Source organism: Chionomys nivalis, chromosome 1 (assembly GCF_950005125.1).
Source record: "Chionomys nivalis chromosome 1, mChiNiv1.1, whole genome shotgun sequence".
NCBI lineage: Eukaryota > Metazoa > Chordata > Mammalia > Rodentia > Cricetidae > Chionomys > Chionomys nivalis.
Window position 1 is genome coordinate 4,219,329 of NC_080086.1, and position 16,999 is coordinate 4,236,327.

At 46.1% G+C, this 16,999-nt stretch overlaps 1 protein-coding gene across 2 annotated transcripts in view; it reads left to right on the forward strand.

Moving 5' to 3' along the window:
* Itpr2 (inositol 1,4,5-trisphosphate receptor type 2) overlaps positions 1–16,999 on the forward strand; it is a 398,346-nt gene that overhangs the window by 301,323 nt on the left and 80,024 nt on the right. For both annotated transcript variants that reach the window (XM_057792035.1, XM_057792044.1), the window contains 3 exons: positions 4,250–4,357; positions 7,707–7,899; positions 10,486–10,611. In XM_057792035.1, the coding sequence (XP_057648018.1) occupies positions 4,250–4,357; positions 7,707–7,899; positions 10,486–10,611 (427 nt within the window). The remainder of the gene's footprint in view (positions 1–4,249; positions 4,358–7,706; positions 7,900–10,485; positions 10,612–16,999) is intronic.

The following is a 16,999-nucleotide window of genomic DNA, read 5'->3' on the forward strand; positions in this document are numbered from 1 at the left end:
CTCCTGTCTGGATCTGAAGAAAACAGCACTTCCTGTGTAGGAAGAAGGAGCTCCAGAAGTTTCAAAGTTAGATCAATCAACCCATCTTCAGTTACCTCAAAAAGACACAAGGTGGAGGGTGTGTGTCCATCAGTTCCAGAGAAGAAACACAGAAGCCCTAGGCATGCCCCGTCAGGAAACCCCTCAGGCCCTCGCTAATGTTATCTGTGTTTGGGATTAGCCCACTTAGTATGCAGAATTAGTTGCTTTTCTTGCCTTCTCACGGTAAACCATTTTAACCGTTTCCATAGGACAAATCTAGGATATTTTTGAAAGATACCGAGTGTAGGTAAGATGCCCTATATAGTATTATTTCACATGTTTTTAGTCATTCAGATAATAGTGGTTTATGCTCTCACACTGATGCCCCAGACAATTACGTTTTATGTCTATGCCCCCTTTTATGTGCCTTGGCATTTTACCTGCACGTTTATCTGTGTGAGGGTGTCAGGTCCCCTGGAATTGCAGTCACAGACAATTGTGAGCCACCATGTGGGTGCTGGGAATTGAACCCTGGGTCCTCTGGAAGAGCACTGATTATAATTCTACTACTTGGGAGGCAGAGTTCAAGGCCAACCTGTTCTACAGAGTGAGTTCCAGGACAGCCAGGGCTACACAGAGAAACCCTGTCTCAAAAACAAAAAACAAACAAAAATTTCTTTAAAAAGTCTAGTTTGTTAATTTTAGTTTTTTAAAAGCATTTTGATGAAGAATCCAAATTATTTCTGGCAAAATGGAATTTGGCAAATGTTATCCTGATTGAAGTCACATGATAGTCTCAGTTTCTGAGTTAGAAGGGGGTGTTGGGGTTTGCATTTCCAGCCCCTACTCAATTCTCCTGCCTCCTTGCAGGTACACTGTTAGGAGGGCTGTGAGCAGCTGTGGAGAACTGTTTCTCTATCATGACAGCTCTGATGCTTTCCTCAGAACCGCATCACAGAGAGAGCTTCCTCAAAGCATCTTTGAGTCCTTTGTTCTTTCTGTGGGCCATTTTCTGTGTGTGTGTGTTGCAGTACATGTGTGCATGTGGTGTTAATGAGTGTGTGGTGCATGTATATGTGAAGGGTATGTGGGTATTGCATGTGTGGATAGTATATGTGTACATGTATGTATGTGTGTGTTACATGTGATAGTGTGTATGCATGTCTTGTAAAGTAGTGTATGTAGTATGCGTGTGTGTTGCATGTGTGGTAGTATATATGTAGGTGCATCTGTGTATGTGAGTGTGTATTGGTATTTTTCTTGCTTCCTAAGGTATTTCCTGTAATTGTTAAAGGATTTTTCTAAAATTGTCTTTACTGTAATTTCAGACAGACTCTAATAGCATGCGTGGGAACCGTCTGAAAATCAAGAACTTCCGTCTGCAATAATTAGCTCTGCTCAATTTCTTTTTACTTGGCACATTATCTTCGTTTTAGTTTGGCCACCACTGTTATAGAAACAATCAACAGATCGCTAAGAGCCATCGTGGATTTATTTAAAAATCAGATACATAAAACAAATGATGTTTTTCAAACTCTTGGTAAAGAGACTGTGGAGCAGCCAGTCCTGCTGGCCCATGCCTGTAATCCCAACATTTCTTGGAGCCAGAAACGGAGGATTGCCTCAGGCTCCAGGCCAGCCTGTGTTCTAGGGTAACGCAGAAAGCTGCAGGCCAGCCTGTGTTCTAGGGTAGTGCAGGAAGTAGCAGGCCAGTTTAAGCTCGGTCCTGATTGAGTAGGGATGAGATTGAATTATAGCAGTTGCGTTAGAGGTAGACAGCAGCTTTCCGGGCCCCTCCACCCCCATCCTTCTGTGATTAGGGGAAGGGTCAACAGGTCAATGTTTCTTTGACTCTTGTGTCTTGAGAGAATGAACTGATCAACCGAGAGACACAGTTGATTTAAGCAGTTTATTTCGCACAGCAAAGGACAGTATAGTACAGAAAGAGACAGAAGGAGTTGGGAAGGACTCACCAGAGGGGCAGGTAGAAGCTCCCCTTTCAAATCATGGATGGACTTGATCTCCCTTTGAGGGTATTTCTTCCCATAATCCTCTTGAGAGGCCCGGAGGATATAAACCCACTGTCTAGGCGACTCCTCTGTGACGTCTGGCCCGTTGGTGATGCACAGCTTTTGTTAGTGCACACATGTGGCCTTTGGGAAAGTGCCCTGGTGTTGCAGATTCTCTTACAGCCAGAACAGCCTGCAGCGTCAGGGAGGTTTGACCACGAGGGCATTTCTGATCTTCTGGAGAGGACCACCAAGATGCAGCTGCGGTTTCCTTGGTTACCTCAGCACTGGCTTTGCCTGTCTCAAAGGGACAGATTTCTTATTTCACTGTAGAGGAGTAGTACTTGTGTGCATGCGTGAGTGCGTGCATGCGTGCGTGTGTGTGTGTGTGTGTGTGTGTGTGCTAACCTTCCTTCAACCACTGTGGACTCACAATGAGCAGATTCTCCATACTCTGAGAAAAGAGCTGAGCATGGCTTGCGAGGGCAGGGGCCTGTTTTGATTCCTGGTTTCAGAGTTTGCGGCCGTGGCCTTGAGGAGGGGGGAGATTGTGGTAAGCGGAGCTGTCAATCATGGCATCTAAGGAGCAGGAAACAGGAAGACAGGAGAGGCCGGGAGTTCAGCATACTCTTCAAGGGCACATCCCCAATGGCCCAACTTCCTCCTGCGTGCTCCACCTCCTGAAGGTCCCCTCAGCTTCCAATAGAACCTCCAGCCTTCAACATATGCCGCTGGACGACTCAAGTGTGAAGCCATAGCGTGTCCTTTTCTCTTCTTCCGCCCACTCCTGAACCCTGTTTGTAAGTCACATCCGTTTCACCCCCTAGCACCGCCCACTTCCTGCCTGGTGTGAATTTGCCTAAGTGATTACAGTGATTCCCTCTCTAAATTCATCTAGACGTTGAGGAACACCTACAAGTCACAGCGAGTTTCATGACTCTGATGGTCATAAAAATCTATGTAACTCACATTGAGTTGAATATAAAAATGTAAGTAAAACAAGACATAATTTCTTTTGGTTAAGTCCATAAATGACCCTGAAAAGCAAATCTAAAACAATCATTTCAAAAATGATTTGTTCTGGAGTCAGTGTGATGAATATTTAATTGATCAAACTTTCACTTCCCTGGATGTTGATTCGGTTTTATGGGTCTGGATTATTACTTGAATTTGTGTTGATTCTTTATGGTTACACTTATATTAAGACTTCATGGAAAATAGAGTGGTATGTTTACAGCCTTGTGACACCAACAGAATACTGACTCTGGAGCTGAGCTGTCTGAGGTCAGTACCGAACTGCCTTTGCCAGTTCCTGACTTGTGGTTATAGGCACGTTCACACTCCCCATGCCTCATGCCAGTTCCTGACTTGTGGTTATAGGCACGTTCACACTCCCCATTCACACTCCCCATGCCTCATGCCAGTTCCTGACTTGTGGTTATAGGCACGTTCACACTCCCCATGCCTCATGCCAGTTCCTGACTTGTGGTTATAGTCATGTTCACACTCCCCATGCCTCATGCCAGTTCCTGACTTGTGGTTATAGGCACGTTCACACTCCCCATTCACACTCCCCATGCCTCGGTTTCTTCACTTGTACAATGAAAGTAATGAGAGTTTCTGCCCCAGGGTTTCTGAATAGGATCGAATGAGATCTTGTATGTAAAAGCCTGGCAGGGGGAGACAGACGCCTTCATGAGTAGTGGGTTTGTATCACACAGTGATGCTCACTAGAAACCCCAGGGAACTTAGGGCACAAATAGAACATTTGCTTTTGAACAGTTAAGAATATTGCTCTGGTCATCTATGAAAAAGATATCCAAAGGGACTGTGTATCAATCGTCTACAAAGTGAGAGAAACGCAAATAGCTTCAGTGTTCAAAAGTCTGGTTTATCAAGACAAGCTTTCTCTGTGTAGCCCTGGTTGTCCTGGAACTTCCTCTGTAGACCAGGCTCACCTTGAACTCAGAGATCTGCCTGCTTCTGCCTCTCCGAGTGCTGGGATTAGAGGTGTGTGCCACCACTGCCCAGCTGAATGACTGATGCTAATGCATAGATTAGTTATGCTTTTCAAATGTAGACATACATTCCTGGAATGTGGCTAATTACTGTCAACCCAGGACTGTAGAAGACACATGCGCAGCTGGACAGAGTGCCTTCAAAGTCTCATCCCAAGAGAAGGGCAAAGAGACATTAACCCTTTGATTCTCTTCCCGCAGTTGGCCCGCCACAACAAACCACTACAGCTGATGCTCAAGCCTGGGTCTGACCCCGAGGAAGGGGACGAAGCCTTGAAGTATTACGCCAACCACACCGCACAGATCGAGGTACCTGCCTGGGACTTCCAGGAAAGGCCCAATTGGGAAAGAATGGGTTTCCTGTCCAGCGGAGGCCGTTTCCATGGCTTCCCTCAGAACTGTGAAATAATACTTGATGATTTATGTGGAAAAGCCTGTCCCCCAAGCTGATGCCTGACAGCCGCCTGTGGAAACCGGGTGTCCACCTTGCCAAGTCTTTTCTCTCCCTGGAACTAATCTGAAGTTTTTGAAAGGGAGACAGTACATTTTTTCTCTCTCTCTCTTTTGGGTCACAGAAGCAATCAGGGCAGAGCAGTGACATTTTAGAGACAACACAATTAATTAAAAATTGTGGAAGGTTCTTATGACCGAGATCATGACTGAGAATATTTGAAGCTGGGCATGGTGGCTCATGTCCTTTCTCCCAGCAATTAGGAGACAGAGGCAGGCAGATCTCTGTAAGGTCCAGGCCAGTCTGACTCAGCAAGTCCCAGACTTGCCAGAGCTACACAGTGAGACCTTGCTTCAAAAGACACAAAGTAAAAGTGTGTGAAAGTGTACAAACATGAGCAGACTAATGAAATTTCATATTGGCATCGTACACTCAAAATAGCTAGCTGTCTACACTTTGATTGTCCAACAGCTGCCCTCTCCCCGCCCCAGGAACGAGGCATTACCTAATGTCCGATGGCAGAGCAGGAGCGTGTGGTGACCCATCTGGCCGTCACGTCTAGCGGGGGTATCATTTTAATGCCTCTGGGCAGAATTAATCAGTCAGAAACAGGTAGAGTGGTGGATGCTTGTCACTCCTGATTTACGAGCGCACACTCATTCATTCTGGTAGATGGGTTTTAGATTTTAGAAGAATGTATCACAAACACCATTGCCCTGTGAGGGGAGGGGGTAACTTCTATGCTTTATTGTTTATTTTTGCCAAATCTTCCTACATGATTAAGCAGCATCACTTCACATTAAAAGCTGGCCTCTGCTCACGTGTGTCAGCCCCAACAATGTCACAGCTTGTGTCAGAATCGCCTGGCAAGAACCCGTGCGTTAATGAGAACGGTAGCTTGTCGTGATTAGTTTAATAGCCCTGGGAAGTGGGAAGAGGCTTTCCATGGGAGACTCTCCCATGATCCACATCTTACCTCCAGCTCCTCCCCCAAGCCTCACTTCTTCAAAAGAAAGCACATCCAATTTTAATCAATTGCTCATTGGAAAGATTGTATATATATCTATGGCAAGGTCACACTAGACCATTGTAATTATCTATTGACCCTTCATAGTGCTGGCTCCCCTGACGGTGGTAGCGTGTGTGTGTGTGTGTGTGTGTGTGTGTGTGTGTGTGTGTGTACGATGTTTTTGCATGTGTGTGTGTGGTCATGTTCCTTTGCATAGGAGGATACCCAAGGCTGATGTCAGGAATCCTCCCCCATTACTCTTACACCTTATTCCCCGAGGCAGGCCCTCTCAGTTGACCCCAGAGCCCAGTAAGATGACCGGTCTTGCCACATTAACAGCTCGCTCTGAGGACTCCCTGGCTCTACCTTCCAGGGCTGGAATGACAGGGAGCCTGGCGCACTTACTCAGCACTTAGTGGGTGCGTGGAGATCCGAGCTGTGGCCCTCATGTTTGCATGGCAAGTGCTTTAACCGCCAAGCCATCTATCTCCTCAGTCCTTGGCACTAAACGTTGAAGAACATCATGATTCTGAGTTCAGTTCCTGCTATGTTGGGCTTCTCCTGCTTCCTTCACGTTCCGTGCCACAGTGCTAGGAGCTAAGCATTTGACAAATAATCTGGGGGAAAATTAACCATATTTGGCTTCCTTCGGCTAACACATTTCCTTCAGCAGTTTCTCCGGTTTGTCATTGCCCTTTGTAAAGTGTGACAGCCAGAATTAAACGTCGTTTTGGCAGGAACTGAATATGCTGCTCATCTAATCACAGCTTATTTTCTTTAGGAAGCCCTAAGAATGTTTTTTTTAAAATTCTTGACACTGTCAGAGCAAGTAAACCTTTTCAAACTCTTTTCATGTGGTTGCCTACCCTACCAAAAATATCTAAGGAGTCTGTACAATTGATATTGTAATTAAGTTTTTGAAGTTAGCACATAAAGGGGCTGGAGAGATGACCCAGTAGTTGAGAGCACTGGCTGCTGATGCAAAGGCCTAGGCCCTAGCACCCATGGGGCAGCTCACAACCACCCATACCTCCACTTCCAGGACCAAGGGAAGAGAGAGTTTATCTTGGCTCAAGGTTCCAGAAGGAGAGTCCGTAAGTCAGGGAAGGCGTGGCACTGTGTCAGGAGCGTGAAGCTGGCTGGTCATATTTTATGCATATACAGGAGGGTGGGGGAGAGAGAGCAAGACCACCTCAGTGACACACTTCTCCAGCATGGCTGCAACTCCTAAAGGTTCCACAACCTCTCCAAACTGTGGCACCCACTGGAGACCAAGTGTTCAAATACATAAGCCCATGAGGGGCGTTTCCCATCCACTCCAGTGATTACAAAATACCTCTCTGTACATGGAGACCTCAGGACACTGGATGCTAACAGGTGCCTCATGCCACCTGTTTCCCAGAGCCTCTTAGGAGGAACAGAGCACTAGGTTCAAGATCACCCAGCTGGTTTATTGTTTCCATTATTGGATCCATAAAATATCATTCATAAACTCTTTGTTCTAGTCTCATGTCTGTTCCCATGATAAAGCAGTGATAAAGCAGCCTTGCCAAAACCAACCTGGGGAGGACAGGGTTTGTCTGGTTTACATCCGCAGGTCATGGTGTAACACTGGGAGACTTACGGCGGGAACCTGGACCAGATGCCGTGGAAGAATGCTATGTCCTGGCTTGTCTGGACTCATGCTTAGATAGAGTTCTTACACATCGCAGGATCACATACCTAGGGATGGTGCTGGCGCAGTCGGCTTGAGCCTCCTACATCAATCAATAATCAAGATGCCCACAGGCCAATCAGATCAAGGGGCTTGCTCAACAGAGCCTTCCTTCCAGAGGACTCTGGGAGGTGTCAAGTTGACAATTAGAGCCAACTAGGGAACTTAGCCTAAGACCCAAAACTAGGGAAGCATAGTAACCAGTTGTATATCCCTAGGGAGCCCACTAGGTGTTTGTGGGTAATTCAAAACTAGAAGTCACACAGATGACTCTCGTTAAAATCTGTGGGGGGAACAAACCGAAACCGAAAGTCATGAAAACAGGAAAGAGATCTGTAGGGAAGAAGCAGGCATGGGAGCAGAAAGGAATAACGGGGTGGTGGTGGTGATGTCACGGAGGAAATGTACAGTTAAGACAGGAAGTTAAACATGGAGCACAGACTGAGCTGTGCAAAGTCTGAAAAAAAATGCCAATCATTTGCAGATCGTGCGGCACGACAGGACTATGGAGCAGATTGTCTTCCCCGTCCCCAACATCTGTGAATTCCTCACGCGGGAATCCAAGTATCGCGTGTTCAACACCACGGAGAGGGATGAGCAGGGGAGCAAGGTGAATGACTTCTTCCAGCAGACAGAGGACCTCTACAACGAGATGAAATGGCAGAAGAAGATCAGAAGTGAGTGTGAGCCGCAGAGGCCCCCAGCCAGTTTATTTACATCACGGCTTGCACGTTTCTTGCCAGTTCAGTGTCTCTAAAACAGCAGCGGACTGGAGAGTGTAACCTCCGTTGTCGCTATTGCTGAGTGGTTGGTGGACGTAGAAATCCCAGGTTAATAGATGGCCTGCAGCCGCTGAGGGTGTTTGTTAGTGTGTTAAGGACTGCAAAGCTGCAGCTGCACTTTGCGCTGCTGAACGGTTGCAGGTGTGAAGTCCTGCACTGGCTCCTTGTCCTCAGCAGCCAGTGCACCGCATGGGGCCCTCTCCCCTCTCCTCCCCTCTCCTCTCCCCTCCCCCCTCCTTTCCATCTGTGACTGACTCTCTCTCTCTCTCTCTCTCTCTCTCTCTCTCTCTCTCTCTCTCTCTCTCTCTCTCTCTGTGTGTGTGTGTGTGTGTATTCAGACAGGGTCTCACAGCTCAGTGAGTCTTCAGATTCACCATGTAGCCACAGATGACTGAGTACCTGGTCTTCCTCTCCACCTCTCAAGTGATTTCCTGGCAGTCTTTCTTCTACCTTCTCTTTCCCCCTCTAAATCCACCAAGCAAACCATTTCCAAACCCCCGTAATCAGAGAGAGCCACAAGATATTTCAGTCAGAACCCTCACCACACAGCCTCTCCTGGTAGTCTAAGGTGTAACACAACTCCCCTGTGTGTTTGGAAACACTGACTTTGAAATATTTTTTAATTTAAAAAATTTGTCATTTTACTGAGGCTGAGGAGATGTCCTAGGAGTTAAGAGCACCTGTTGTTCTTGCAGAACCTGGGTTATGGTCCCAGCACCCTCGTGGGAGCTCATATCCATCTGTAGCTCTAGTTTCAGGGGCTCTGACACCCTTTTCTGGCCTCCAGGGCACCAAGTGCACACGTGGTCCACAAGACAGTCATGTGAGCAAAACACTCATGAGTGTAAAATTACAGCTTCAATCTGAAAAGTCATTTTAAGTTAAGTAATGAACTCAAATTAATTTAAAGTTAAATTAATAGCAAACTGGGGCACTGGGATCAGTGTTTTATGACAAATAGTTTATTTTTATTAAAAAACCTTAAAGTAAGTCCTAGTGGACCTTGTATTTTAAATTTTAGAAGTAGTTGATCACAAGGGCATGGGCAGAATCTAAATGATTTTGTGGGCTTGTAGATACAAAGGCGTAACGGAGGTGTGGATGTCTGCAGTTCATGACCATTGCCCAGACAGATCCATTCCCATCACAGGGTCTCCCTCTGTGGAACGGCCCCTCCAGGATGAGGGGAATGAGAGAACTCAGGAGGAGACAGTCTGTTAGTCCACAGCCCAGACTGGGGTGCGGGCCAGACCCAAAAAGTGCATGATTTTTCACTTTCCTATATCTTATCCCACCGACTCTGATATTTTATCTTTAAAGTTTTAATTCTAATTTTTAATTATGTGTATGTTTATTGTGGGCTTGTGCATATGAGTGTGGTGCCCGCAGAGGCCAGAAGAGGGCGTCATGTCCTGGGGTTACAGGCAATGGTTACCTTGTGGGAACTGAACTGGGGTCCTCAGCAAGAGCAGGGAATGCTCTGAACTGCCAACCAAGCTCCCCAGCCCCGAGCTCTAAGATCTTAATGTTTTAGGTTGTTTCATTTGAGACAGGGTTTCATGTAGCCCAGGCTGGCTTCAAACTCATTATGTAGCTAAGGCTAACCTTCAGCTACTGGTCTTCCTGCTTCCACCACCAATGTCTGAGTCATGAACAAACCCACTGTGCCCGTCTCCTCCAATATTTTAATCCAAGTCAAGACGTTACAAGTTGAATAATAGATAGGTCCCACAGGGGCTGCTCAGTGTCCAGGGTAGGCTGATAACTTCGCCCCTCTACAAACCTCCCTGTACAGATTTACTCGGTTATTTAGGGTAAAGAATCGAGTTTCTGCTAAACACTGCTTAGTAGATCCATTCATTAACCATTTCTGATGACAGACCTGGATTCCCTTTTCTGGAAATCCCCATTTTCTTTCAAACTCATAGCCATCCTTCTGTCTCAGCCTCTCAGGTGCCAAGATCTCAGGCCTGAGAAACCACACTGGCTCAAGTATGTTACGTCTCTCTGGCTGCCATGCATGCTGGGCTGCAGCACCGTCACTCGAGTTTTAAGGGAACTGTGACCGTATGAACATTTCCAGTGGGGCACACCTGCAGCCCCGGCTTTTATGACTTTACATCCTAAGCATGAGCTCAGCATGCCCATCACTATTACCAAGCCCTGCAGCACACATGTGTGTATGCCCTTCAGTTAAAGCGGCCCCAGACTCACCAGCTGCCTTCCCCTTAATTTGCATGGGCCAGATGCAAGGAATTTACTTCAGAGTCAACTTTCCTGACACTCTTGAAGGGTGGGAAAGGAGCCAAATGCCTTTACCATGTAGAGTCTTACGATATGCTTTCCAAAATTATATACAGCCATGTCGGATGCGCTCCTGTGACCATTCACGGACACGTGGCACACACCGTCAGCTTAGCAGGGCTTGTGTTGACGGCAGCATATACTGATCATTCTCGCCTTTGTGCTCTTGCTTCCTAGACAACCCCGCCCTGTTCTGGTTCTCCAGGCATATCTCCCTCTGGGGGAGCATCTCCTTCAACCTGGCTGTGTTCATCAACCTGGCTGTGGCCCTCTTCTACCCGTTTGGAGATGACGGTGATGAAGGTAAGTGCTTGTGTTTCTGAAAATGACGTCTACCTGAAAATCCCCAAATCGCATTCACTGGCTCTCTGCAACTTTAAAACAAAGAAGCTTAGTTCTCATTAAATATTTTTTCTCTATTTATTGTAAATATAGAGATACTAAGTAGGGTAGGCAGGAAACTGTGGCCAGTAGAAGTACTGTTCTACAGAAAGCTCATATATGGTGTAATAATTAGAGGTAATTGTTGGAAAATGAAATGGCATGATCGTGTTTCAACCTAGTTAGTCTATCAAACATGTTTATACCATCTTATCTCAATTATGTGGGAGTCTTGTGCCCAAGCATTTTGATGAAATAGGTACAGTTTGCTTTCTGTCTTGTCTGAGGGTTTTGTAATGAACATATCTGCAAAACATACATTTTGATTTTATAATACAGTACATTTATAATATTCATAATCTTAGTCTTAGACACACACACAGCACAGGACAGGCTATGCTGACGGACAGCGATGGGTGTTGACTGTGGAGCTGATGGTATTGAAGCAGTCACGCATGAGCTTTACAGAGGCAAAGATGGGGGAAATTCAACGTGAAGTGGGATATTCCATAGAAACTGGGTGGGGCTTTCAGGTTTGGTAGATTGCTTTGGAAAAATCTGTTACAGGTGTGGGATATTAGAGTGGATAGGAGACGAAGGTGAGAGAAATCAGCAAATAACCTCGGAGTGACCCCAGAGGACATCTGCTTGTGGGGTGTTAGGTTAATGAGGTGCTGTCAGGAGAGCAGGGAGAAGGGCCTCCTGACTGCTTGACAAGGTAAACATTGCCAACGCCCTCCTAGGAGAGGCATGAGGTATAGAGACCTCAGACAGCAGAGCAGAGATAGGAACCCCAGATAGTAGAGCAGAGACAGGGACCTCAGACTTCAGAGCAGAGACAGGGACCTCAGACGGCAGAGCAGAGATGGGGACCTCAGACGGCAGAGCAGAGATGGGGACCTCAGATGGTAGAGCAGAGATAGGGACCTCAGATGGTAGAGCATGTATGTGACTGCATGGCAAGAGGAAGACAGCAAGCATGTGTTCATCCACCGTACTAGCATGAGAAAGGCAGCGAGCACGGGTTCATATACCATAATAGAAGGAGAAGAATAGCAAAAACTGTGTTCATTCACCATGCAAATAGAAATGGGAACACTTTTCTTTCCCATTTGTCTGGCTTCTCTGGTAATGAGATCTTAATACAGAGGGGCACAACTCTATAGAGGAGAAGTCTGCCCTAAAATGAGAAATTCATATTACCTGCACTCAGACCTTTGAGGATACACAACAGAGTCCCAGTAAAGATCTGGAAATTGACTGAAAAATCAAGGAAAATCCAGAGGAGACCTTCAACCTCTAAAAGCAGCAGATCTAACAGACATGAGGCTGGAGAGCACAATGCCCCAGGCTTCCTGGAGCCTAGTGACTGGGTACAGATGCAAACACCACTCTTGGAAGGGTTTCTGAGTCGATAATAGTAAAATGGATGCTCAGTCTTAGGATATTAGAGGATGGGGTGCTGCTTAGAGGGAAAGCAGAGCATGAGACTAGGGGACAGCATAGAACCCCATGATGAACAGAAGTCACATGACTGCATCTTGGGTTAAAGTCTTGATGGAGGACTCGGGAGGCAGAGGCAGGTGGATCTCCGTGAGTTCGAGGCCAGCCTGGTCTACAAGAGCTAGTTCCAGGACAGGAACCAAAAACTATGGAGAAACCTTGTCTCGAAAAATAAAAAAATAAAAAAAAAATAAAAAAAAGTCTTGATGGAGGTTCACACAATCTCTACTTCAGCCACATGCTACGTGTAACCAGAAAGGCTGAGGGAACAGCACCATTCTGGAGATGCACGCGACTGTAAGGTTGTCCAGGAAGGAAGCTGCTTTGTGCTGGTGACAGTTCTCAATGCTAGAGCTTTTCAGTCAGGCTGAGCCACTGCTCCCTGGGCTTACTGGATGGCATGAAAATTCAAGTTCTTCTAGGAAGTGCCTTGAAATGATAGGGACATACAAATTGGTAGGTTCCAACTAGAAAGGCCTCCGAGCAACAGATCTGAGAAATGTTTGAGAGAAAGTAACTAGCAGCAATGCGTTATAAGACATAGCCCACAGAACTGACCCAGGGTCTGCAGGAATGGGAAGGAGAGCATCCTTTACACCAGTGTCCCGGGGAAGTATCAGCAGCAATGTGCTATAAGCCATGGAACAGAACTGACCCAGGGTCTGAAGGAATGGGAAGGAGAGAGCGTCCTTTGCGCTAATGTTCTGGGAAAGCAAGCTTAGGAATTATATAAATTTCTCGCCACCATTCGGTCGGTTGTAGTACTCAGTGGATGCTAAAAGAAAGGGATGACTTTGAAGAAACACACAAACATACCACATTTTAAGTATCTGCCCATGATCTGCTTAAGCAGCTACAGAGGGGACACAGGAGTACCTGTGAAACAGAGCAGCCACTGAATAGCCGTGAGTGAGACACATCCTTGGGATGACAGCACAAAGGGATCCACGGAGATGTTGCCTCTCAGATGAGCACCCCGGGGCACCATCCACCTCGGCTGTGGATGGAGACTGCCAGGCCTGTGTGGAATCTGTTGATGCTAGGGCCTTCTCCTGCCATGTCAGCTGACCTGTTCTGGAAGACTAGTCAGTGGACAGCTTTGTTATCCTAAGATAGAATATCATTTTTCAATCTAGAGGGTGGGTTTATTTTTCACATTTTAAGTGTAATTCTTCTCCTTCACCAACATTTTTGCTAAGGAAGATAAGATTCTTTGAGGTGATTTAGATTCACTCAGTTTCACAAGCATTTATGGGTACCGCTGGGTGCTGGGCACCATGCTAGGCTGGGAGATGCTAAGATTAGTTAAATCATTCCGTCCTCAGGGATCTCATGGTGTAGTTAAAGGACCAAGAAATGAGAAAGACACAAGAGCAAGGACCACCAGTGGATTTATGGATGGATGGCGAGTTTCTTTGGACCTGGGTGTAGGAAGCAGGAGTCTAATGCGCCTGCACAGGAAGTCCAGGCATGGGAAGGCTGAGGACTGAGAAGCAGCTATGTGGGACGAGAAGCCACGAACAAATGAGCCTGCAGCAGTGCTCCAAGACTAGAGTGGAGTTGAAGTCCAGTTTGACCAACCTCTTATTTAAGAGATATTGGGGAATATAGAGGAATTCCTAAAATACCTCCCATTATATATAATGCAGGCTTATTATGGAAAATTAATAAAATCTGCAAGATATTAAAAGAAAGAGTTCCCACTTGGTGGTAAGGTTACGCTATTATGCTCTGTATTGCTTTGGTTTGGGTTATTTGCTTGAGAGGCAGGGCCTCTCTCACTGGGTAGGCCAAGTTGGCCTAGATGGAATTCACTGTGCAGTGCAGGTCAGCCTTGAACTGACATCTTCTTCTTCCGTGGGTCAGAACTAACCTGGTGCTTCTCAGACGGCCACAGACACCATCATCAGTGACCACACTGAATAACTGTTCATCCGTGTTCACGTTCCACACAGATGTACTCAGCAGTAGGATGGGTGCCAGACAGTCCACAAGCTACTGAAAATGGATGAAACACCCGGTCTTAGGCGCACGCTGTGCCTTCTCATATATCAAAGGGAGAGCCTGCAGGCCACACATCTGGGGCAGAGTAAAGGTGTGGGTAAATCGTCGGGCACTGGTGGCAGTATGAGCATTTGTGCCTCGTCTTAGCCTTCCAGAATATCATACTAGACTTTATTTATGAATTAGCCTGGGAGTCACATGATGGGCGGAACACTGTCAAGTGTTCCCTGAAGATGTTAATTATAATGTATGCTTAAAAGCAAAGCTAGGGGATGCTGGGAGACGTCTTAACAATTAAAATATGCTTTGCTCTGTTATCTGAGCAGAGTTTGGGTCTTAGTATCCACGCAGGGTGGCACACAAATGCCTATAACTCCACCCCAAGGGATCCGGCATCTCTTTCTGGCCTCTTGTGGGTATCTGCATGAACACACATGTGTGTGCGTGCAGACGCACACACACGCACACACACGCTTGTACACATATATGCAGAACATACATAAGAGAAAAGAAAAGAAAAGAAAAGACTGGGGGCTGAGGAAATGGCTCAGTCAGCAGAATGACTACCACACAAGCCTGAGGCCCTGACTTTGCATGTCCAGAGCCAATGAAGAAAGCCAGATGCAGCCGCACCACCTGGGGATTAATAAATATTTAGTTGCTTGCTCAGTATGAACTCCCTGAGAATATTTTGTCTACTTGATAAACAAGTATTGATTTATTGCTGCAGGTCCCACTGTGACAGGCTGGGCCCCCGCACCCTTATAGACTTTGTCTCTTAGTGGAGACCCGAGAGTCGACACACACCTGGGGTGGGGTGGTAAAGGCTCTCCTGTGCTGCTGCGGGAGAGCTGTCGAGTCCAGGAGATGGTGGCTGGCTGGGCTCTCCCTGTACTGCTGCGGGAGAGCTGTCGAGCCAGGAGATGGTGGCTGGCTGGGCTTGCTATTGCCAAGGCAGAGCATGTATAAGCCAATATCAAAATAAACGTAAGTAGGCTATCCATTTTTGATGATGAGGATGATGAGCTTTCTTTTCCCAATCTTTAAAAAAATCATTTAAGTTTTTATCTATTTTGTGTGTGTGTGTGTTTTACATGAATGTCCTTGCACCATGTACATAGGTAGTGACATTGGAGGCTAGCAGAGGGTATTGTATCCACTAGGACTAGAGTTACAGACAGTTATAAGTCATTGTGGGGTTACTAGGAATTGAACCCTGGTCCTCTGGAAGAGCAGCAAGTGTTCTTAACTACTAGACCAGCTCTCCAGCTCCATAACCTTCTTTTAATTACTGTTTATTTGGAAGCTGTTATAGCAACAAAATTATTGCTATAATAAAATACTGGATTCTGGGTATTTCATAAGGTAAATGTTTACTTAGTTCCCTGTTTTGGAAACTGGAAGCCCATGGTCGGCTATCATCATCGGTCCATTCCAGGTGGGGACCCTCCTTGGTTACATCACAACTGATGGAGATGCAGACTGGGGTGTGCCTGTGTGGAGGAGGGATCTTGTGAACAGGAGAGCTACGCTTTGCAACCTACTCCCAAGGGAGTGTCTGGTGCCTGCCCTGGCAGTGTCAATCTCTTCCAAAGAACTCTGTAATCTAGGCTCCCTTCTGCAGGTACCACCTCTTTAAGATTCCATTGCTGTAATAATACTTCCCAAGGGCCTTGCTTGAAGGCTGGAGCCCTTGGGAGAACAGTCACACCATACCTGAACCACAATAAATTACATGACACAGAGTCGGGACTGAGATGCATCTAAATTAATGTTGTCCATGGGTAGCTACAAGTTCCTGACAAAATCTTTGTGATTTTTAGATGCATTGATTCTCAATGAACACAAAATCCATTAAAGCGTATGCATGGTTCACTGTAGGATTTCCATGCTATTCCCGAGGCTTTGCTCATGAAATCACTCAAGGTGTTTTGCATCAGAACTCAGTGTTTTGGTAATAAGATGTGGCTGGAAGAATGATCATTATGGAGTATTTGGCACAGAAAGTTGGGGAGAAATCTCCAGTTTGCTGTGTTCCTCCTGAGATCCTGGTCCCCATCAGCCAAGCCAGTAACACTGTGCCTAAAGTTGCTTCTGTAGATGCAGCAGACGCCGCCCTGGAGTAGGGATGTCTTCGAGTATGCTCACCAGTTCACACGCCATAGAACTGCACTTCTTTTTCAAGGGAAAAAAATTAAACCTCCTTTGTAAAAAATTTCTAAGGAACTTGGTGTATAACAGTTTATTTAAAAACCATTGGAAATTTTTCTTTTGCTTCTGTGCATGTGTACGTCTGCCTCTGTGTGTGTGTATGCATGCACACACATGTTTTTGTACATAGGTATATGTGTGTAAGCAGATACCGCTCATTCATTTCTTGGCCACCCAGACCCAAATAATCACACAGAAATTATATTAATTACAACACTGCTTGGCCTATTAGATCAGGCTTCTTATTAGCTAGCTTTTATATCTTAAAATAACCCATTTCTGTTATTTTGTGTATCGCCACAAGGCTGTGGCTTACTGGGTAAGGTTCTGGTGCGATCATTTCCTTCGGCAGCTGCAAGGTGTCTCTCTGACTCTGCCTTCTCTCTCTCTCTCTCTCTCTCTCTCTCTCTCTCTCTCTCTCTCGCTCTCTCTCTCTATCTCTTCCAGCCTGGTATATGCTGCCCTGCCATAGGCCACAGCAGCTTTATTCATTAACCAGAACAACACATATAAAGAAGGACCTCCCACATCATATGAATATATAGGTGAATGTGTGTGCATGTGTGAAAATACATATGGAAGACAGGTCAAC